Raw genomic sequence first — 24497 nt, forward strand, 5'->3', positions numbered from 1 at the left:
AGAATTTTAATGAAGTGTTACGGGTGGTGAAAACATCCACACCATCACAGGAACTTTCCATCCATCTGTCTGTGTCGAGCTCACAGAGTTCTTACTCTTCTCACTCTCTCACTCTTCTCTCTCTCTCTCTCTCTCTCTCTCTCTCTCTCTCTCTCTCTCTCTCTCTCTCTCTCTCTCTCACTCACTCTCTCTCTCCTCTCTCCCTCTCTGTCTCTCTCTCTTTTCTCTCTCTCTTCACACACACACTCTCTCTCTCTTCTCACTCTCCCTCTCTCTCTCTGTCTCTCTCTCTCTCCTCTCATTCTCCTCTCTCTCTCTGTCTCTCTCTCTTTTCTCTCTCTCTTCACACACACTCTCCCTCTCTCTCTCCTCTCTCTCTCCCTCTCTCTTCTCTCATTTTCCTCCCTCTCTCTCTCTGTCTCTCTCTCTCCTCTCTCTCGCTCCTCACCCCCTCTCTTTCTCCTCTCTCTATTCTGTTAAATAAAGTATTGCACAGCTTCTGTAAAACATAATGTACACAAGAGTGAGTATTCCAAAGAGCAGACAGAAGTACACTGACATTTCTTGGGTGCAGATGAAGAGACTGAGCTTGTCCCTGGTGCAGATTAAGAGACTACAGCAGTTACACTTTGTGACCAGTAGGTGTCATGGCAGGAGCGGTAGCAGGAGTGCAGTGTGTCACTGCTGTTCGTGAGACTTTACAGCAGGTCAGACCAGTTTTAGTTGACATGAAATTTAGCAGCACCATTTTGAGACAAACCTAAAATACTACAGGAGAGTAAGTGCATTTATACATTTATACATTAACCAGCTGTTGTATTTCAGGTTCATTGTCTACTGATGTCTCCAGTTATACTTTATTTGATTGCTTTCAAAACCTGGCATTTCCTGAATGTCTGTATCCATGGTTGAATTTAACACGGATTTTAGATGTAAATAAACAATACGTAACCCTGGGCAACAGATCTGATTAACTTCTATAGAGATATTATTCTCTCATTTCTTTTCAGTATGTACCTGTTTAGTGAGTATGAAAAAGTTGTGTTTAAAGATTGTGTGTGTCTTTGTTTGTGTTTTGTGTGTGTGTGTGTGTGTGTGTGGTGTGTGTGTGTGTGTGTGTGTGTGTGTGTGTGTGTGTGTGTGTGTGTGTGTGTGTGTTTGTGTGTGTGTGTGTGTGTGTGTGTGTGGTGTGTGTGTGTGTGTGGTGTGTGTGTGTGTGTGTGTGTGTGTGTGTGTGTGTGTGTGTGTGTGTGTGTGTGTGTATGTGTTCACAGCTGTGATATGAAAATCTCTGAAATGAGTCTTTCTAAAGAAGAAAACATAAAGGCAGTGAAGCGGTGAGAGGAAAACAATTATAATATAAAATATATTTTCTATATTTTACATGTAAAATATTTTAACAAGACAATAATTAGGGATGTGAAGTGAAGTTCATGCGATTTGAAGTCGATTTCCTTCGTACATTCTGCCAAAGATTACAGCTGTTATTTAACAAAAACATAACAAAACCAAGGCTTACATGTGATCTGTGTTTCTACAATAATTCTGCAGAAGAATAAGTTCCTGTTGTCACTTACATTATAGCAGCTATACACTTGTTCCTGCACCAGTTTCTCTGTTGTTCTCTCAAGACGTAAATGCCAGCTATCATTCTCCTAAGAAGAGTATTATCACATAATAAGGGAATAAATAAATAGACTGTACAACTGTTAATAACAAAAATGACATTAAGAAGAACTAATTCATTGTCTTGGTATGTTTAAGTCTGATTCAGGGTGAGAGATGTGAGTCACCAGAACCCAGCATCGTGTCCATGCAGAGTGACATGTCAAAGGAACTCCCATATGGATTTAAAAAGCAAGACTCCTCTACTGATATGAGGTACGTGTCACTGAGGAAATGTAAAATGATATAACACTTTTATATAATTACCCTTTGCTATGTCACTAGAAGTTGCACTCAGGTGGATCCTGCTTAGCCGTATGTCACGTTACTCACTGCTTCTGCTGATCATTTTTAAGTTATAAGAAGTCACGTCTCTGTCTGAATTTTGTTGAAGGATTGTCCCTTGAGCTTTAAGACAGAACGGAGTCGAGGAACAGACTTGTGGAGTAAACTATAAAAACTCTGCAGCTCTGAACATCAGATGATCAGAACCACAGAGACTTTATGTACAACTAAGCAAACAGGATGTCTTTTAGTCATCAAGGGGAACAAGAGCCTTCACTCTCATGGAACTTTTATTATCTATTCTCCTTGTCATTTAATGACAAAAACGAAGCAAAGGATGCCGCTTCTCTGTTCATGTGAATTTTCAGTTTCATCACCTGTCTAGTCTAGTTTGTTGCATCTTTTAGTGATATTGCAAGCAAACAATTTAACTGATGTGTGCCAGTCAACTCGCCAGTGAACTGGCTGCGTGTATCATGAGACTTTATCTCTTAAGAAGCTCCGCTCATTTATTTTAGAGCCAGGTGTTTACTGGCTGTGGTTCAGGCCCCACATCTGCCCAGACAGTGTGTCCTGAGGTTATTGTTCTCTCTCACAGCCTGAGGCCAGTTAGCACCTGAAGCCTGGCAGTGTCTACTCAGCAAGTCTTACTGACTGTCCTTCAGTTTTAACCTCAATCATTCCTCAGTATCTAATTGGAAAGCTGAGCCTGCTGGGTATAAACACCTCCCTCTGCATCTGGATATCCTTGGATACCCTGACTGTGAGATATCAGGCAGTACCTTAAGGGTGAGCCTTAGTGTTTGCTTTGATTTTATGCCACTGGACCATCAACCATTCTCCCCACTGTGAGGGGGATTGCTAACTTCTAACAAGCATCCAGACCTACAGTAGGGGCCCAGTAGCTCCTACAGTAGGGGCCCAGTAGCTACAACAAGCTACTGAGAAAAGGGCCGGTATTTTTTTAAAAATTTTTTTTAAAATGAACTCATGAAACCTCTTCTTCTTCTTCTTCTTCTTCTTCTTCTTCTTCTTCTTCTTCTTCTTCTTCTTCTTCCACCAGGGGGCCACCATGTTAAAAAGTATTTATGTAATACTTTTTTCATACTGATTAAGAATGAAATACATTTAGCCCGCTTTGGAGTGGGTAAAGAGAATTAATGGAAAATTAAATAAAGTTTGTGAAATGTCATATTATCATCTCAAAACAATATCGCATTTGCATGTTATCTACTTTATTTGTTTTTTTGTTTTTTTTACTTTATCGTGACACATTACTATTTAATGTCAACCATTAAAAATTCTTTGTAGGAGCTCCAGAAATCTATAGAGTAATTACTTAGAATACAACAAAAGTTTCATAATTTTCTTCCCAATAAAATGGAAGATAAGACAGATGTGAATATGTATCTGGACTGGACTGGGAAAGGTCACTATTCTCTTTTACTTATATTATTGCTGGCTAAACAAAACAAAATACATTATATCTCAGCTGCACACTATGCAGTCATGTCAAGGTTATATCTTACACTAGCCCACAGCTCATAGCTAATACTCTCTGCAATAACCCTGGCTTTATAGTCCCTATTACAAATTTTCCACAGAGCCCAAGAGGAGAAATCAAGCATTATCAGCAGAACAGGACAACACTGTCAGCTGGAAAACACGCTACAGGCCAAGAACCTGTCAGACATTGATAACAGATTTCAGACTGGTAAGGGCTTAAATTCATGATTATTCTAAACTGATACTTAAAGTTTACAGAACAAACATTATTACTTTGCACTTACAGTGCTTTATATCACTTACAGTGTTTTACATGACTTACAATGCTTTATATCACTTACAGTGCTTTATATCACTTACTGTACAGTGCTTTATATCACTTATAGTGCTTTACATCACTTACTGTACAGTGCTTTATATCACTTACAGTGTTTTACATGACTTACAGTGCTTTATATCACTTACAGTGTTTTACATGACTTACAATGCTTTATATCACTTACAGTGTTTTACATGACTTACAATGCTTTATATCACTTACAGTGCTTTATATCACTTACTGTAAAGTGCTTTATATCACTTACATTGCTTAATATCACTTACAGTGCTTTACATGACTTACTGTACAGTGCTTTATATCACTTATAGTGCTTTACATCACTTACTGTACAGTGCTTTATATCACTTACAGTGCTTTACATCACTTACTGTACAGTGCTTTATATCACGTACAGTGCTTTATATCACATACAGTGCTTTACATCACTTACTGTACAGTGCTTTATATCACTTACAGTGCTTTACATCACTTACTGTACAGTGCTTTATATCACTTACAGTGCTTTACATCACTTACTGTACAGTGCTTTATATCACTTACAGTGCTTTACATCACTTACTGTACAGTGCTTTATATCACTTACAGTGCTTTACATCACTTACTGTACAGTGCTTTATATCACTTACAGTGCTTTACATCACTTACTGTACAGTGCTTTACATGACTTACAGTGCTTTATATCACTTACAGTGCTTTACATGACTTACAGTGCTTTATATCACTTACAGTGCTTTATATCACTTACAGTGCTTTACATGACTTACAGTGCTTTATATCACTTACAGTGCTTTACATGACTTACAGTGCTTTATATCACTTACTGTACAGTGCTTTATATCACTTACAGTGCTTTACATGACTTACAGTGCTTTATATCACTTACAGTGCTTTACATGACTTACAGTGCTTTACATCACTTACTGTACAGTGCTTTATATCACTTACAGTGCTTTACATGACTTACAGTGCTTTATATCACTTACAGTGCTTTATATCACTTACAGTGCTTTACATGACTTACAGTGCTTTATATCACTTACAGTGCTTTACATGACTTACAGTGCTTTACATCACTTACTGTACAGTGCTTTATATCACTTACAGTGCTTTACATGACTTACAGTGCTTTATATCACTTACAGTACTTTACATGATTTACAGTGCTTTATATCACTTACAGTACTTTACATGACTTACAGTGCTTTATATCACTTACAGTACTTTACATGATTTACAGTGCTTTATATCACTTACAGTGCTTTATATCACTTACAGTACTTTACATGATTTACAGTGCTTTATATCACTTACAGTGCTTTATATCACTTACAGTACTTTACATGACTTACAGTGCTTTACATCACTTACTGTACAGTGCTTTATATCACTTACAGTGCTTTATATCACTTACAGTGCTTTACATGACTTACAGTACTTTACATGACTTACAGTGCTTTACATCACTTACTGTACAGTGCTTTATATCACTTACAGTGCTTTATATCACTTACAGTGCTTTATATCACTTACTGTACAGTGCTTTATATCACTTACAGTGCTTTACATCACTTACAGTGCTTTATATCACTTACTGTACAGTGCTTTACATCACTTACAGTGCTTTATATCACTTACTGTACAGTGCTTTACATCACTTATAGTGCTTTATATCACTTACAGTGCTTTATATCACTTACTGTACAGTGCTTTATATCACTTACTGTACAGTGCTTTATATCACTTACAGTACTTTACATGACTTACAGTGCTTTACATCACTTACAGTGCTTTACATCACTTACTGTACAGTGCTTTATATCACTTACTATACAGTGCTTTATATCACTTACAGTGCTTTACATGATTTACAGTGTTTTATATCACTTACAGTGCTTTACATGACTTACAGTGCTTTATATCACTTACAGTGCTTTATATCACTTACTGTACAGTGCTTTATATCACTTACAGTGCTTTATATCACTTACAGTGCTTTACATGACTTACAGTGCTTTACATGACTTACAGTGCTTTACATCACTTACTGTACAGTGCTTTATATCACTTACAGTGCTTTATATCACTTACTGTACAGTGCTTTATATCACTTACAGTGCTTTATATCACTTACAGTGCTTTATATCACTTACTGTACAGTGCTTTATATCACTTACAGTGCTTTACATCACTTACAGTGCTTTATATCACTTACTGTACAGTGCTTTACATCACTTACAGTGCTTTACATCACTTACTGTACAGTGCTTTACATCACTTATAGTGCTTTATATCACTTACAGTGCTTTATATCACTTACTGTACAGTGCTTTATATCACTTACTGTACAGTGCTTTATATCACTTACTGTACAGTGCTTTATATCACTTACAGTACTTTACATGACTTACAGTGCTTTACATCACTTACAGTGCTTTACATCACTTACTGTACAGTGCTTTATATCACTTACTATACAGTGCTTTATATCACTTACAGTGCTTTACATCACTTACTGTACAGTGCTTTATATCACTTACTATACAGTGCTTTATATCACTTACAGTGCTTTACATCACTTACTGTACAGTGCTTTATATCACTTACAGTGCTTTACATCACTTACAGTGCTTTGCATCACTTACAGTACTTTACATGATTTACAGTGCTTTATATCACTTACAGTGCTTTACATCACTTACTGTACAGTACTTTACATGACTTACAGTGCTTTACATCACTTACTGTACAGTGCTTTATATCACTTACTATACAGTGCTTTATATCACTTACAGTGCTTTACATCACTTACTGTACAGTGCTTTATATCACTTACTATACAGTGCTTTATATCACTTACAGTGCTTTACATCACTTACTGTACAGTGCTTTATATCACCTACAGTGCTTTACATCACTTACAGTACTTTACATGATATACAGTGCTTTATATCACTTACAGTGCTTTACATCACTTACAGTGCTTTGCATCACTTACAGTACTTTACATGATTTACAGTGCTTTATATCACTTACAGTGCTTTATATCACTTACAGTGCTTTATATCACTTACAGTACTTTACATGACTTACAGTGCTTTATATCACTTACTGTACAGTGCTTTACATGACTTACAGTGCTTTATATCACTTACAGTCAGAGGTGGCAAAAGTACACACATCCTTTACTCAAGTACAGATACTCATTTTTAAAAGACTCCAGTAAAAGTAGAAGTAGTGACTACACTCTTTTACTCAAGTTAAAGTAAAGAAGTTTGGGCTCTGACATGTACTTAAGTAAAAAGTTGCCGTTACTACTACCTGTTTAGTGTCATGCTGGGAACTGGACGTCATGTTTTATATATATATATAAGGTGAGATGTTTGTAATAATCGGCGTCAAAAAGGATTCCTGGCGAATGCGTTGTGAATTGTGTCACCCAGGGGGGTTCTAGCCCTTTATTAGGGTGGCTTCAGCCCCCTGTCTGTAATCTCAGCCACCCTAAAACTATAAGGAGCATTTTTACTTTCATAAATAAACAATAAAAATGACGTTAAAATGCAGGACGTGTCGTCGATGGGAAAGAAAATTATTTATCAGTTTGATCCAAGAGCGATTTTTTTACTTTGCTTTTACACGCGTGTGTTGTAGTGTTTCACACGTGCGTCTTCAGCTGTCTGCTTTATTAGAACGGAGAAGCACGGGTACGCGCAGCGTGCACGCGCAGTCAGAGCTGGAGGCGTTTATCTATAACGTTAATCGGCGGAAAGACGCAAAGACGGCAACCAAAAGCAGTGAAATGTCACTATTCTTATTACGAGTTGTCATATAATATATAATATAGAACTCTTCTTGTTTTAAATTCTCACTGAGGGATAAAACCCCTAAAGATGAAACCCTAGAACTGCCCCTGATCTTATACCTACTGAAAATCACTGACATTTTACTTTTTACTTTTACTTCAAATACTTAAGTACAGTAAATATCAGAAAATGACTTTTGATACTTAAGTACAGTAAATATCAGAAAATGACTTTTGATACTTAAGTACAGTAAATATCAGAAAATGACTTTTGATACTTAAGTACAGTAAATATCAGAAAATGACTTTTGATACTTAAGTACAGTAAATATCAGATACTTTAAGACTTTTACTTCAGTAATATTCTAAAAGGTGACTTTCACTTCTACTGAAGTCTTTTTCTAGTCTGATACTTGTACTTTTACTCAAGTATTGCTTTCTAATACTTTATACAACACTGCTTACATATTTAAACCATTCAGTTTAAACCATTCAGTCTGAGGTTAAATGTAATTTATATGGGGTTCTTTGTACACAACATAATTATTATGTATTTAAGGTACAGTATAAAGTAGAAGGTATTTAATAAGTACAAACACAGTCTCTTAAATAAATAGTTAAATTAAGTAAGAAGTGTAAAATAAGTAAATATAATCTTTGTTTATTTTTTAAATATTACTAATTAGAAACAATTTAGGAAAGTCCTAAAATTCTAACTCATGTGCAATACTGTATAATATATGGTGGATGGTTTATAAAATAATATTTATGTTCTTATTTATCTCTCCTGTTCATCAGACCTGATCTCTGAGTATCAGCAAAAACTCAAATCCAAATTGAGAGAAAAATATAAAAGAATTAATGAGGGAATCTCACAGCATGGAAGCTCAGCACTTCTGAATGAGATCTACACTGAGCTCTACATCACAGAGGGTTGGAGTGGAGACGTTAATAAAGAACATGAGGTGAGACAGATTGAGGCAGCGTCCAGAAGACCAGCAACACAGGAGAAACCCATCAAATGTAATGATCTCTTTAAGGACAAGTCCATCAGAACTGTGCTGACTAAAGGAGTTGCTGGAATTGGAAAAACAGTCTCTGTGCAGAAGTTCATCCTGGACTGGGCTGAAGGAGAAGCAAATCAGGACGTCACCTTCATGTTCCCACTTCCCTTTAGAGAGCTGAATCTGATGAAGCAGAAAAATCTCAGTCTGATGAAACTTCTTCATCACTTTTTCCCAGAAATTAGGCAACTACAATTAATAAACTGTGACTCCTACAAAGTGTTGTTCATCTTTGATGGTCTGGATGAGTGTCGACTTCCTCTAAATTTCCATAGGAATGAGAGATTGTGTGATGTGACAGAGTCAGCCTCAGTGGATGTGCTGCTGACGAACCTCATCAAGGGGAATCTGCTTCCCTCTGCTCACCTCTGGATAACCACAAGACCAGGAGCAGCCAATCAGATCCCTCGTGAGTGTGTAGATCAGGTAACAGAGGTACGAGGCTTCAGTGATCCTCATAAAGAGGAGTACTTCAGGAAGAGGATCAGTGTTCAGAGCCTGGCTGATAAAATCCTCACACATGTGAAGTCCTCAAGAAGCCTCTACATCATGTGCCACATCCCAGTCTTCTGCTGGATCTCAGCCACTGTTCTAGAGAGAATGTTGGGTGAAGCAGAGGGTGGAGAGATCCCCAAGACTCTGACTCAAATGTTCACACACTTCCTGATCTTTCAGATCAAACACAAGGATCAAAAGTACCATCAGAAATGTGACCCTGATCCTCAGCAGACCACAGAGAGTATCATGGCACTGGGAAAACTGGCTTTCCACCAGCTGGAGAAAGGAAACCTGATCTTCTATGAGGAAGACCTGAGAGAGTGTGGCATTGATGTCAGAGAAGTGTCAGTGTACTCAGGAGTGTGTACCCAGATCTTCAGAGAGGAGCTTGGGCTTCACCTGGGGAAGGTGTTCAGCTTCGTACATCTAAGTGTTCAGGAGTTTCTGGCTGCATTATACACATTAATGTCTTTCATTCTCCAGAAGACAAATGTGTTGCAAAACACCAGCATCTTCAATTCCTTCAGAAATCGAACCATGTCTGATCTCCTCATCAGTGCAGTGGACAAGGCCATACAAAGTGAGATCGGACATCTGGACCTGTTTGTCCGCTTCCTTTTGGGTCTCTCTTTGGAGTCCAATCAGACTCTCCTACAAGGCTTAATTCCACAGACAGGAAGTAGCTCTCACAACAAACAAGTCAGAGAAGTCGAGTACATCAAAGAGAAGATCAGGGAGAATCCATCTCCAGAGAAATCCATCAATCTGTTCCACTGTTTGAATGAACTGAATGATCATTCTCTAGTGCAGGAAGTACAAACTTATGTGAACAGTGGAGGATACCGTCGGCTCTGTGGAATAAGTCTCTCTCCTGTGCAGTGGTCAGCTCTTGTGTTTATGATACTGAACTCAGAAGAGGAGCTGGATGGATTTGATTTGAGGAAATATGAACGATCAGATGAATGTCTTCTGAGGCTGCTGCCAGTGGTTAAAGCCTCCAGAAAAGCTGAGTGAGTATTTTGTATACTTCATTTTTTTTGTATTTTTATATTTTAATGTCTTTTAAATCACTGTTAGCAACCACCAGCGATTTTCCAATCCTTTATCAAACCTCCATACTACAAACTCGCTGTGTTGATCAATGGCTTGTCCTTTGAGCACTACACCAGCAGTAGTGCGAATATGACAATTTGACAATATGCTGAAACAGAAATTTGAAAGCAGTTTGATTTTTCTTAGATTACGTTTCAGTTTGAATCGCTGTCCATGATGAGATGTCTGCCTGACATGCTGTGATCTGAACAAAAACAGTAGGGACTGAGTGAGGGAAGGAGAGGGTGTGTTGAGTGTCATCTGCATAGCAGTGGTTTGAAATGTGAGGATTTATCTTGTGAGGATGCCCATGTGAGAATATAACTTCAAGTGCACTAAGTACAGAGCCTTGTTGGACACCAGTGATGAGTCTGCATGGAGATCCCCTCCATGTTACCTGATGTGAGCAATCTTCCAGGTAGGAGGCAAGCTATTGCCATGCTGAGCCATGAATTCCAAGACTCTTGAGTGTGAACAGGAATGTCTTTAGTTTGAATGTGTAAAAACTGCTGAAAGTTCAAGGAGGATATGGGCATTTGACAGTTTTTGTAGAGAGAAATGATACCCATCTGTAGTTGCTGATATCTGATGAATTTCAGAGCATCCTCAGGATGGGAACAAACTTTGATGTCTTGAAGCAGTTTGTACATGACCAGTTGTTATGGAGCTTTGTAAAAGGGATAGGATCCAGTGAGCAGGTGGTAAGATTGAAGGACAAGATGACCTGATGATCTCCTCTGTTGCATGTTGGATATTTTCAATCCTTTCATCATAAAAGAAGGTAAAGTCCCTTTTGAGGGAACTCCATGCTGCGTCAGGAATAACACTATGGGAATGCTACTTTAAGGTGGTGTCAGAAGCTCTGTCTGGACACACGACAATTTAATGGCTCAATAATGACACATGATGAAGTGATTATGTGCAAGTGAGTCCATATAAGGGCATCTACGTCACATTGCTCTACCTTCTTTGTCTTTGGGAAGTGATCAGTGGTGTCTATAGTCTGTCTTATTGGCTAAGACTGGGGCAAAAGAAGATACATAAAGACTAGGGTCTTTTGTTCTTTATCATGGTGCATTATGAGCAACTGCTTTTTGCAATCTCCACTCTCGCTGGCTGCATTCCAGGCATTTTCATCCTCGCCACTGACTTTGCAATTTCCCTCGACCTAAATGAAGAACTATTATTGTGCGTTGTCGCTAAGTTCAATTCGATTTCGATTTCTCCTGAATCAAAAATGGAATTATTATTATTTTCTGCATCGAACTCGATAGGGCCGTCAAGCAGCAGTCAAATTGGCACCACATTCTCTGGTGTTCAATTTGCTCCTCAAGGTGATCACATGTGCCATTACAAAGCTTGTCTGCCTTCCACCTCCAGCACATAAATTGCCTGGAGATGAGGGCTGTGTTTCTAGCATAGAAACACTTTATGTTTATGCAGAATTCCTGTCAAAGCAGGTGCTGAAGCCTGGAGAGTGGGGTCTCCACCCCCAGGTGTTGGAGTGAGTTTGGGCCCTGGTACAGACGTGGCTGAGGCAGTCTTGCCTTTCTTGGGGCCTGTCTTCATCTACTTTAAAGGTGTATGTGGCTGCGATCATTGTAAACCATGAACCTGTCTTTGGGCCCTCCTTTGGGTAGGTACCCTCTGGTTTCTCACTTTCTGTGCTGTGCCAGGCAGCTGAGACCTTCCTGTAGACTGTACCTTCCTTCCTGGGATCTCTCTGTGGCCCTGGAGGGGCTGCTGGAAGCCCGCATGGAGCTCATGGAGTCAGCCTCTGAAGAGATTCTGACCCTGAAGATTTCTGTGCTCTTAGACTTGGCCTTCCTCAAAGAGTGGGACATTTGCAGGTTCTGTCAATTGCCACTGTCTGACTAGAATTTGCCACTGGCATTTCCAAGGCTATCCAAGGATATGCCTCTAAGGTGTAAAGTAGTGGTCCCCAACCTTTTTTTCGCCGCGGACCGGCCAATGTTTGATCATTTTACCGCGGCCCGCTGGGGGCACGGGCGGGGGGATGGGAGCTTTGTTTGTGGGTTAAATTTGAGCAAATAGTCAGTTTATGACCTTATATTGACTACTGTCTTTCATGCTACTGCTGAACCTTCTATTTTGTAAACGTACTGTCAGTTTTTCGTTATTCATAACTTGCTCCGCCAATTTAACTGATTTTGTATTGGCCAGCAGAAATGTTCCTTTTTCCTTTCATATATAGAAAATGGATATTTTATGCTATAGTGAACAAGTGGCAGAATTCAACACGCTGATGGTGCACTGTTTCTCCTCTGAGCTGTTTTCTCCTCAGTTTCCCTGAGCTGGTCTTCACCTGTGGCACCTTTTCTCAAGGCCTCCAGTTTCCCATGTTTAACTTTTGCTGCTTCACTGTTGTGTCTTTGTTGTTTTTTTAACTGTTTCATTTTGCATTGTGTTCTGGATATATAGATGTCCTTCATCTCAGGATTGTGCAGAATTGTGTGCCTGAGACCTGTTGTTTCTGCTAATGCTGCTTTTCAATGGCCATTGTCAATATCAATACTAACTCTTCTAGTGGCCTGTTGCTGCTGTGTTTGACCCTGACTTCTTCCATCTCTGGCTCTGGTGTGTCACTGCATAGTTTATAGCATAATTTATTTACTTGATATTCACATTAAGTGTCTTATTTGTATTGTTTAAATTATATATACTTGTCTCTGGGAAGGGGGACATGGTGGCTTAGTGGTTAGCACGTTCCCCTCACACCTCCAGGGTTGGGGGTTTGATTCCCACCTCCACCTTGTGTGTGTGAAGTTTACATGTTCTCCCTGTGCCTCGGGGGTTTCCTCGGGGTACTCCGGTTACCTCCCCCGGTCTAAAGGCATGCATGGTAGGTTGGCATCTCTGGAAAATTGTCCATAGTGTGTGAGTGTGTGAGTGAATGAGAGTGTGTGTGTGTGTGTGTGTGTGCCCTGTGATGGGTTGGCACTCTGTCCAGGGTGTATCCTGCCTCAATGCCCGATGACGCCTGAGATAGGCACAGGCTCCCCATGACCCGAAAAGTTCGGATAAGCGGTAGAAAATGAATGAATGAATGTCTCTGGGAAGATAGGGCATGTTTTACTGTCAGGTTTTCATAGCTGAGAAGAAATTCTCATTTCAATGAATGTTCCAGAGCAGGCCATGTACATTATAATAGTCTCATTTTTAGTAACCAGTCACAGCTGCTATGACGACAGAAAGACATCACTACTCCAGTAGATGTTCATATGTGGTGTCTTGTCCTCTGATTTCATGTGTGTGAGAGAAACACACTCACATTTCTGTTACATGGAACCTTTAGCTGTATTATGGCAGTGTTTGTGTTTCTGATACATAACCTTTTCTCTTCCAGTATGTATGACTGTAATCTAACAGAAGAAAGCTGTAGAGTTTTGTCCTCAGTTCTCAGCTCAAACTCCTCCACACTGAGAGAACTGAACCTAACTTACAATACCCTGAAGGATTCAGGAGTGAAGCTGCTCTCTGCTGGACTGAAGAATCCACACTGTACACTGGAGAAACTGGAGTAAGATCATCAATTTCACTCACACACTGCGCTAAAGTTATGAAATGTTGAAATTATTAATACCAAAGAGCATTGCTCATCAAACCTAGGAAGATATCTTTCAAATATTGATAGAAATAAAATTAGAAATTGACACTGCCAGTTCTATCACTACAAAGTCTAGCAGTGCCACAAGCTGAGTGGAGAATAGAGTCTGATTTTCTCATTTGGTTCTGAACTTCAGTTCAGTAAAACATACAAACACAGTTCTATAGTAGGAGCAGCCAAACACTACAATGTCACAACACCAGAACAGGTATATTCAATTCCAGAAGTGATGTGGTCCATTATCTGTGTGCTTATCTGAGAAACATACTGTGTTACAACTTCCTCAAGGCTTCGTGACTGTAATCTGACAGAGGAAAGCTGTAGAGTTCTGTCCTCAGTTCTCAGCTCAAACTCCTCCAGACTGAGAGATCTGGACCTGAGTCACAATAAACTGCAGGATTCAGGGGTGAAGCTGCTCTCTGATGGGCTGAAGAGTCCACACTGTACACTGGAGATACTGAGGTACACTCACACACACACACGCACACACACACACACACACACACACACACACACACACCACACACAATGAATTTACACATATCTGCATGGTCTTAAACCAGGTAAATTATGTATAAAGGTTAAAAAGATAACTGTAGCCAGGTAACCAGACACAGCGAAAATCAGGTTTGAAGTGTCTCACATTTTGATAGATAGAGAGAGAGAGAGAGAGAGAGAGAGAGAGAGAGAGAGAGAGAGAGAGAGCACTGAAGGACACAGATTATTAGATATGGTATTGTCCTGTGCTGGTTTATGAAGTACGTTTTGCAGAGTACAAACAGGAACTCGGGCAAGACTAGCTATGACTCTGTAATTAAAACAGAGAGCCGAAATACACTATACTCAGGAATCCTCCTTGATCCGTGGGATTTTCCTATTGTTCACTTTTCCATCCTGAACTAGAGGGAGCAGGAGGACACCTACATCCACTTCCAAGAGAAACTCGACTTTGTCCATTCCCAATTTGTCCCATAGAGTTACTTATGTTTTCTAAGCAAGCAAAAATATCTGAAAAGTAAATGTATGCAAAAAAGAATGTTTTACATGCTCGCGAAACACACTGTAATGAAGCAGTAAAGGACAGTGTGTAAATGTGTAAATGTTCTCCAGCAGAACATTTCCCAGAGGTGCTGAATACAGAGTATGAAAATCTTTCTGTTCGAAATAAGAAGGCACATTTTTTGGCTGCACTGGTAATATCTTGTTTTCCGAAAGTTAAATATATCATCCTACATGAGCTGAGATAAATGGATCTGTCCAAAAGCAAAATATTTTTTTTATCCTGACATAGAACCTTCTGATCAGGTCGACTATTCATTTCCTAACTGGTGGAAACACCAATAATTATACAATTTGGAAAAACAAATCAAATATAATTTCTTTTCCAGGCTGCGTGATTCCAATCTGACAGAGGAAAGCTGTAGAGTTCTGTCTTCAGTTCTCAGTTCAAACTCCTCCAGACTGAGAGAACTGGACCTGAGTAACAATAAACTGCAGGATTCAGGAGTGAAGCTGCTCTCTGATGGACTGAAGAGTCCACACTGTACACTGGAGATACTGAGGTAAGATAATTAGTTAACACTAAAGATTACACAATATGTGTCTCGCTTCATATGTATACCCTTTGAACTGGTTCATTGTACAGACAATATGGGTGCATAGGAATTCTTGTGCAAAGCTCTTAGAGTCAGCAGAGGATTGGACTAAAACTCCAAAAGTAAATTATAAAAAAATAGAGCAGTATGTCTTTACATACAATAAACATTGTAAAGTATTAAAAATATACACTATATAATAAAAATGCAGGGGGGGCACGGTGGCTTAGTGGTTAGCACATTCCCCTCACACCTCCAGGGTTGGGGGTTCAATTCCCACCTCCACCTTGTGTGTGTGGAGTTTGCATGTTCTCCCCGTGCCTCGGGGGTTTCCTCCGGGTACTCCGGTTTCCTCCCCCGGTCCAAAGACATGCATGGTAGGTTTATTGGCATCTCTGGAAAATTGCCGTAGTGTGTGAGTGAATGAGTGTGTGTGCCCTGTGATGGGTTGGGACTCCATCCAGGGTGTATCCTGCCTCGATGCCCGATGACGCCTGAGGTAGGCACAGGCTCCCCGTGACCCGAGAAGTTCAGATAAGCGGTAGGAAATGAATGAATGAATGATTGAATAAAAATGCAATAAAATATAATAAAATACAATATGAAACTAGGAGGAATATTGCACATTATTCCATTCTAATGCACTGTATAATCAGATGGTTAGTAGTGAGGAAGGAAAAAAATGAGGTATAGCAAATAAGTGTACATGTACACAGCTTTTGTGTAGCAAGTAAATGTAGCAGCAGGTCTCTATATGACAGAGTTAAACACTTGTGACCTGACCGAAATGTGGTAGACTATTGGTAAAGGTTTTGGATTACCAGTTTGAAGGTCATGAGTTAGAATCCCAGGTTCACCTTGGTCTCATTTTTTTTCTTGTACAAATAAGATAAGTGTGTCTGCTAAATGTAAAATATTCATTCCTTCCTTTATGTCTTTTGTCATCAGTGGCCTGAGTCGCTGCTTTCACTGTAGCAACAGTGTTTCTGCCAGAGAAACCTTTCTTTTAGACCCCTGTGTAAAATCTATGTGGCTGGCCAGTGCTTAGGTGCAGATTCCTACCCATGCTCATGGCAACAGGCAAGGTGAGAACTGTCAGAGACTAACACCACTCTTAGACCACCTGGCAGTATGTTTCTGCTTCTGCCAAGTTTGTCGTGGGAATACTGTGGGAAAAGGCTAAAGAATCCAGTCTGCCACACATTCACATTGTTGTTGGCACAGACCAAAAGTCATTCCTTTAGGAGGAACTTCCCTTGCATCTGAGAAAGTGCCTATACTGTATATCTTTTCTGTCATAATGGACATCTGGCTAGGCCAATGCCTCTCGTCCCACCCAGGCTTTCACTCAGCTATGGACATTGTGAAGGACTTTGTTGTCAGGTTATATTTTCTCTAGGCTCCCCTGTGTTGCCTCCCCATTGTTTGGCTGTGCTCCTTATTTTTCCCTTGTGTTTTTTCCCGGAGTTAAGCGGTTAAGTTTGGGCATGTCAGGAGCCACACCTTAACAAGGGGTTATGTCAGGAACCTCTAGGATTTTCCCATCCAGCCCACCAGAGGGCGTGCTGACAGGTGTTTCTGCTCCTGTGTCTTGTTATCCTTAATATTTTCCATTATTTTTATCTGTAAAAACTGGTAAAAGGGTGGAGAACGTCCTGCATTTGGGTCTGGTTTGTAATGTTTATCATGCAGACATGACAGAGTGTGTCACCAGGAGTGCAGTGTCCTTGGGGTTGTGGTGGGATTTTGCTGGGCTGTCTGTGTTCAGACTGTCAAATATGCCATAGAAACTATATTTATGAATTGTAATTATGCATGTTTGTCTAGTTTCTCTACCTTTACACACAGGCTGTGTACTTTATGTTATATCCTGTCAGTTTATTTCTCTGATGGGAACAACAGTAATTTAATAAATAAATGATCAGTAACAGTAATTGAATAAATCAATTATCATTATAATTATATCATAATGTCTGTAACAGGGTGTGGAAGTGTAACCTGACAGAGGAAAGCTGTAGATCTCTGTCCTTAGTTCTCAGTTCAAACTCCTCCAGACTGAGAGAACTGAACCTGGGTCACAATGAACTGAAGGATTCAGGAGTGAAGCTGCTCTCTGATGGACTGAAGGATCCACACTGTACACTGGAGATATTGAGGTACACACACACAATCTTTATGAAGTGTAAGTGATCTCTCTCTCTCTCTCTCTCTCTCTCTCTCTCTCTCTCTCTCTCTCTCTCTCTCTCTCTCTCTCTCTCTCTCTCACACACACACACACACACACACACACACACACACACACACACACACACACACACACTAAAATATATAAATATAGCCACAGGGATTGCAAGCCAGTGATTTCTGTGCCAGTCCCAAACTCGGATAAATAGAGAGGGTTGCTTCCGGAAGTGAGGGGAACAGGGGTGAGGAGGAGGTGATAGGCAGGTTTGGTGTTAAGGAAAGGAACCTAGAAGGACAGAGGGTGGTGGACTTTGCTAACCAGATAGAAATGGCTGTAGCTAACACTTATTTTCAGAATAGAGAGGAACATAGCATTACATATAAGAGTAGAGGTGAGTATGCAGGTAGACTACATTCTATATAGATGAGGTGATCTGAGAGAGATTAGTAACTGCATGTAACCAGACAGCATCAGATGGTGATGTGTAAGATGTCTCTGGTGGTCAGGAAGAAGAGGAGAGGAAAGATAGAAAAGAAGAGCAATTGGTGGAAGTTGAAAATTAAAGAATGTTGTGAGGAATTCAGACAGAAGCTGAGACAGGCTTTGGGTGGTCAGGAGAAGCTTCAAGATGACTGGGAAACTACAGCAGAAGTGATCATGGAGACAGGTTAGAGATGCAATGTGTGTCAACTGGAAGGAGAAAAGAAGATAAGGAAACATAGTGGAAGAACAGGTCAGCATTCAAAGGAAGAGGCTAGATAAAAATTAGTGGAACAAAGAAAAGACTGAAGAAAGTAGATAGGATTACAAGGAATCACAGCATAGAGTGAAGAGGGATGTGACAAGGGGCAAACAGAAAGGGTACAATGAGTACACCAGGTTAGATACGATGGAAGGTGAGAAGGGCTTGTACAGATTACTGAGAAAGAGAGATGTAGATAGGAACAGATAAGGGTGATTAAAGATAGTGATGGAAAGGTGCTGACAGGTGAGGAGAGTGTGCAGAGGAGATGGAATGAGCTGATGAATAAGGAAAATAAGAGGAAAAGAAGTGGGGAGGAGGTGAATATTGTAGAGCAAGAAATAGGAAAGATTATAACGGATGAGGTGCGAAAGAATCTGAGGAGAATCATGAGTAGAAAGGCTGTTGGTCCAGATGACATACCTTTGGAAGTTTGGAAGTGTCTAGGAGAGACAGCAGTTTCTATTTAGATGTTCAACAGGATTTTAGAGAGTGAGAAGATGCCTGTGGAATGGAGAAGTGTTCTAGTGCTGATCTTTAAGAACAAGTCATAAGTCAGACAGAGGAGTTCAAGGTGGAGGTGGGGCTACATCCAGGTTCGGCTTTAAGTCCCTACTTGTTGGCTATAGTGATGGACAGGATAACAGATGCAGTCAGACAGGAATCTCCGTGGACAATGACATTTACGGATGACATTGTGATCTTTAGTGAAAGTAGGGAACAGGTGGAGGAGCACCTGGAAAGGTGGAGGTCTGCTCTGAAAAGAAGAGGAATGAAAGTCAGTGGTAGTGAGACAGAATACATGTGTATGAACGAGAGGGAGGGAAGTAGAACAGTGAGGTTAGAAGGTTACAAGGTTACAGGGGGCTGGGGTCAAGAAGGTGCAGGAGTTTAAACATTTGGAGTAAACTTTCCAGTGTCATGGGGAGTGTGGAAAAGAGGTGAAGAAGCGAGTGCAGGTGGGTTGGAGTGGGTGGAGAAAAGTGTCAGGAGTGTTGTGTGTGTGTGTGACAGAAGAGTGTCAGGGTGTTGTGTGTGTGTGTGTGTGTGTGACAGAAGAATGTCAGTAAGAAGCAAAGGAAAGGTGTAGAAGACAGTAGTGAGAGACTGAAGCAGTGAGGAAAAGACATGAGGCAGAGATGGAGGTAGCAGAGATGAGGATGTTGAGGTTCTCTTTAGGAGTGACGAGGATGGACAGGATTAGGAAGGAGCACATCAGAGGGACAGCTCAGGTTGGCTGTTTTGGGGACAAGGACAGAGAGACTAGATTGAGAAGGTTTGGACATGTACAGAGGAGGGAGATGTTATATTGGATGTAGGAGATGGAGCTGTTATATAAGGATGTAGGAGATGGAGCTGCAGGTCAGAGGTCAAGAGGAAGGACTAAGAGGAGATATAAGGGTGTGTTAAATGAGGACATGAAGGTAACTGGTGTAGATAGACATAGAGAGGATGTTGAGGGCAGAGTTAGATAGAAACAGATGATTCACTCTGGTGACCCCTAACAGGAAAAGCCAAAAGTAGAAGAAGAAGATATATTTGAACAATTTTTCTATAAAATGTTATTGCATGGTTATATTTCAGCTACTGCAGGGTGAAATTCTCTGGTGTTTACATCCTTCTGATAACAACCATGGGCTCTTCTAAGCATCTGACTGGATATGTGAAAATGAATCTAATTCAGGGAAATATTCTGAGAGTTTAATGAGTCTTGCAAGAGTGGTAAAGTCAGTGATGGCATTTGGAAGGGCTGTTTTAAAGTCACTGTGACAATGAAATTTTAAATAGTGGACATTGCAAGCCAAAAGCCATATACATTAAAAAGAATCAAAGGATTCTTAGCTGGTGGTTAAACGTGTTTACAAGCTGTCGAAAGGGATGTTTGACTTAGTGTTTTAAGTAAATCAAATGTAAATTAATTCTGAACTAACATTGAAAGTATTTTTTGTGATTTCACTTAAAAGGGTGAACAACTTTAGAATACAACTGGAAATATTTAGGTGGTAAAAGTACAGTGTTAAGTCTAAGAAGTTTTCCTTGCTTGCAGGATGTCAGAGTGCAGTATTACAGAGGATGGTTGTGTTCCTCTGGCTTCAGCTATGAGATCAAACTCTTCATCACACCTGAGAGAACTGAATTTATATGGAAATGAAGCTGGAGACTTGGGTTTTAAGCTGCTCTCGGACCTACAGAAGGACCCACTCTTTAAACTGAAGAAACTGGAGTGAGTCACATAAAACACTGTATACTACTTCTATTCACTACTTTACTTTTACTTAACAAGAAGCCATTGTAATTTTTGACAGTTTCTCAAAACTTTGGTAGATTACTAAGTTTAGTATGAGTAATGACACAACATTATTAAAGAGACAGCTTCACAACTCTAGACTACTTTATCATTAGTCTAGTTCAGTGTTTCTCAACATATTTTGCTATTGTTCAGAGCAGACCAATCCATGCTCTACCTGTATGCACCTTTTACTCCCCTATTAAATATATGTAATAAACTGTACAGACATTACATATATAGATAACATTTTGAATCACATCCTTTCTATGGTGAAGAAAAACCCCTTCACAACGTCCACCAAAGTGAAGAACATTCTGCAGGAAGTTGGAGTATCAGTATCTAAGTCTACCATATAGAGAAGGCTCTTATAAAGTCTATTTATCCAGATGAGACTTTGCCAGAAAAACCTCTAAAGAAGCCGGCACAGTACTGGAACAGCATTCTTTTACACATAAAACTAAGATCAACCTGTACCAGAATGATGGGAAAAAGAAAGTAGGGAGAACGCTTGTAACAGCTTGTGATCCAAAGCATAACACATCCTTTGGTTGAGGCCGTGTGATGGCGTGGGCATACATGGCGTCCAGTGTCACAAGGTCACTAGTGTTTGTTGATGATGTGACAGAAGACAGAAGCAGCCGGATGAATTCTAAAGTATATAGGGATATATTTTCTGCTCAGATTCGGCCAAATGCTCCAAAGTTGATTTTACAGTGCTTCACAGTACAGATGGATAATGAGCCAAAACATACTGCAAAAGAAACCCAGGGGTTTTTTAAGGCAAAGAAGTGGAACATTCTGCACTGACCATGTCAATAACCATGTCTCAACCCAATTGACACAACAAAAAATAAAGATGCAAGACCACAAGACTAAATAGTAATTGGGGAGAATGGACCTGTGTGTGATCCAGTGGGGCAAATGTGAAAAACAAAAGGCACAGTTAGACACAGAATATAAACGAAGCCTTCCAGAACATCTCCCTGATCCCCCATCAGGCAGGGAATAGTCCAAGCAATCCATAACACTTCATGGTAATGTAATATGGATGGATTTCTTTTTTTTATCTCTCTTTGCCCTTTTGGTGAATCTATATGAATCTACTGGTTGAATCTATTTTTTACGAGGCTGTAGTGAAGCTCTGCTGAGCCACATATTTAGTCTGTGCCACTAAGCAGACAGCCCACACTATTGGCAGTTTTATTATGGAGAAACACCTATGGCTTAATGTAACAGGGAGTAAAGAAAATGATAAGTTTTTCTGATGACTGACCCAAACTTGGACCTGTTCGGTGATTCATTCAGTAGCATTTAATGTTCTGAGCCTGGGACTTCTACCAGCCTCTCCCAGCTGTAGCCAAGCTGCCACAGGTAAAAGCAAAAGGCCAGTTTGGATATCTGTGCCCTCATTTTAAAGCGGGATTTGAAACATATTCAGCCATACAGGGTAAGATGAGACCTGAAGAGAGACATCTTCATGTGAAAAAGAAGATCTGACACTTGAAAGTTCAGGTCTCCCCTCAGGGTTGGTCCAAGTTCATCACTATAATGTGTCTCCCTGTCTGCCCTCGGTGGGCACCCCTGCCAACCTCACCAATTCCACTGTCTTAAGGAGAAGGTCTGCCTGTCCCGGATTTGCTAACAATTTACACCCTCCCATTTTAGCCCTACCCTTTTATCACGGTTGAGACCCCATGTGTGTTTCTTATTCAGTTTCACCCAGTTTCCAGCTCTTCTTTACCAAACACAAGGTCTCAACTAATGAACCAATTCAAACCAACGGAACGAATCTGGATTAGTCATAATGTCAAACAATCACATTATCTGGCCGTATGCTTTATTAGTATAGCTTTGCTTTACTGGTATCTCAACAGCTTGGAAATATTAAATATATTAAATATATGTTAACACATACTCCATGTAATCCATACATATTCTACTGTCTTTAGAATTTAAGTTTGTATATAATGTTTTCTCAGAGTGAAGTAAAAATATGTTCTTATTTTTATTACAATTAAATTTTTTTGTATAGCAGTTTTAACAATGGAGATAAGAAACATAATGAAAAAGTTTGATTATTACACAAAGATTAATATATAACAAAAATTCAAGTTTAATATGAGACTTATATTTATATGTGATTGTATTTTCCCTAATGAGCAAGCATAAGAGTTTGTATGATACACACAAAACTTATTGTTTTCTGGAATATAATATTATAAAAAGAAATGAACAAGACTGAAGTGTGACCCCAAAGAATAAAATACTGTTGCTGTTATACATTATCCCCACATAAGAGAAGGGAATGGGACGTGTGTGTGTGTGTGTGTGTGTGTGTGTGTGTGTGTGTGTGTGTGTGTGTGTGTGTGTGTGTGTGTGTGTGTGTGTGTGTGTGTGTGTGTGTGTTTTTACACTGATTCTTGTCAGGATGCAAAAAATCGACTGTGATTAATGTTGTCTGTTATTCTGTCCTGTTCTGTCTTACAGCATTGAGGTGTATATCCCACCAGCTCCACCTCCCAGCACAGACAGGGGTCCTCAGACCTCAAGCTTCTTTTCATGGCTAAAGTTTTGGTGAATTGTTGCCTCTCCGCTTCTGTGCCAGCTGGGGACGGCACTTCACTTTATTGGTCCTGCTCAGCACTATGTTTGGCAGAGGACCGGATCCTTATTGTGTTCCCTTGTGGAAGTGGGACTCGACAGTAATGTCAAGCAAGGATGACACTCCACTCTATGGTTCCACGGAGGACGTTGCTCTGCATTCACATTTACGGCATTTGGCAGAAGCCCCATATCTAGAGGGATGTGCAAAGCGCTTTGAGGTCTCAATCAATAAATAAATTCAAATTGGTTCACTAGGTTACAGACTTAATATACCATCAACCTAAATCTGTTTTAATACATTTAGGCTGTCAAAAAAGCCAGTCAGTGCCTCAGCTGTTTGGACATCTTCATTCCACCACCTTGGTGCCAAAACAGAAATGAAACTTGATGTATACCCCCCTCTTACCCTGAGAGATGTGTTGAAGGAAACTGGAAAAAGAATGAACTGTGGAGTGGAGCGTATCGTAATAAGAAAGAGTAAAGTTAAACGAGCTAGAAGAGAAAAGTGCAAAAAAAGAAAAGACAGAGGGACAGAAAACGATGTGAAATGAAAATAGATGTGAACCTGATTAAGATAGAGGCCCTATCAGAGGAGGTGAGGAACTTAAATATTAATATAAAATAAAATGTTCCTGACAAATGAAGACATCACGGATCAGACACTGTAACTAGACAGAACGAGCATGAAGAGCCTGACGACGAAGAACATACAGTACTTCGTTAATTTTTATTTTTCAGAAGTTCAAGAATCGTTTTCTTTTACTTTTATGTAACTTTGTATAATCTGATATAACCTTTCAGAATGTACTGTATATAGGACTAAGTTGCAGCAAGCCTTGACTTAGATGAGCTCATGATTATCCTGTGCACTCGCAGAAGAGCACTGCAACCCGGATATCTTAACCACAGTTTTAAAAAAATGTATATGACTGATGCTTGCTTAGAAGGGACTTGTAACCACAGCTTAGCAGCAAGAAAATGTAACTGTGAAGGATATATAACCATAGATGGTCATTTAAGTGTTTTGAATGATAAATCGGAAGAGACTGATGTAGAGGTCTTCACGTGTCCACTTAGATTCGAAAACCCGAGGTCCGACCCGAGACCCGAGCGGGTTCGCGTCTAAAAGTTTCACGTGTGCCTCGGACACGGGTCGGGTATAATAATAGCGGCATCGGGTCTCGGGTAATTAAAAATTAATGTG

General features: G+C 39.9%; 1 protein-coding gene across 1 annotated transcript; it reads left to right on the top strand.

Annotated features, from left to right (window-relative positions):
• Window positions 1-577: 577 nt before the first annotated feature.
• Window positions 578-24497, top strand: LOC113647992 (NACHT, LRR and PYD domains-containing protein 3-like). The gene is made up of 11 exons (XM_027155027.2): window positions 578-778; window positions 1275-1337; window positions 1765-1881; window positions 3555-3664; window positions 8394-10167; window positions 13617-13790; window positions 14166-14339; window positions 15266-15439; window positions 17455-17628; window positions 20447-20623; window positions 23177-24497. The coding sequence occupies exons 2-11, from the start codon at window positions 1282-1284 to the stop codon at window positions 23265-23267; spliced, it is 3021 nt and encodes a 1006-aa protein (XP_027010828.2). The 5' UTR covers window positions 578-778; window positions 1275-1281; the 3' UTR covers window positions 23268-24497.

The sequence above is a fragment of the Tachysurus fulvidraco genome, chromosome 16 (genome assembly GCF_022655615.1).
Source record: "Tachysurus fulvidraco isolate hzauxx_2018 chromosome 16, HZAU_PFXX_2.0, whole genome shotgun sequence".
Classification (NCBI taxonomy): Eukaryota; Metazoa; Chordata; class Actinopteri; order Siluriformes; family Bagridae; genus Tachysurus; species Tachysurus fulvidraco.

Excerpts from the sequence above, each read along its gene's own strand:
- LOC113647992 (XM_027155027.2), top strand. The coding sequence starts at position 1,282 with ATGAAAATCTCTGAAATGAGTCTTTCTAAAGAAGAAAACATAAAGGCA. Across the intron at positions 1,882-3,554 it reads GACTCCTCTACTGATATGAG|AGCCCAAGAGGAGAAATCAA; the intron begins GTACGTGTCACT and ends AATTTTCCACAG. Across the intron at positions 14,340-15,265 it reads TGTACACTGGAGATACTGAG|GCTGCGTGATTCCAATCTGA; the intron begins GTACACTCACAC and ends TTTCTTTTCCAG.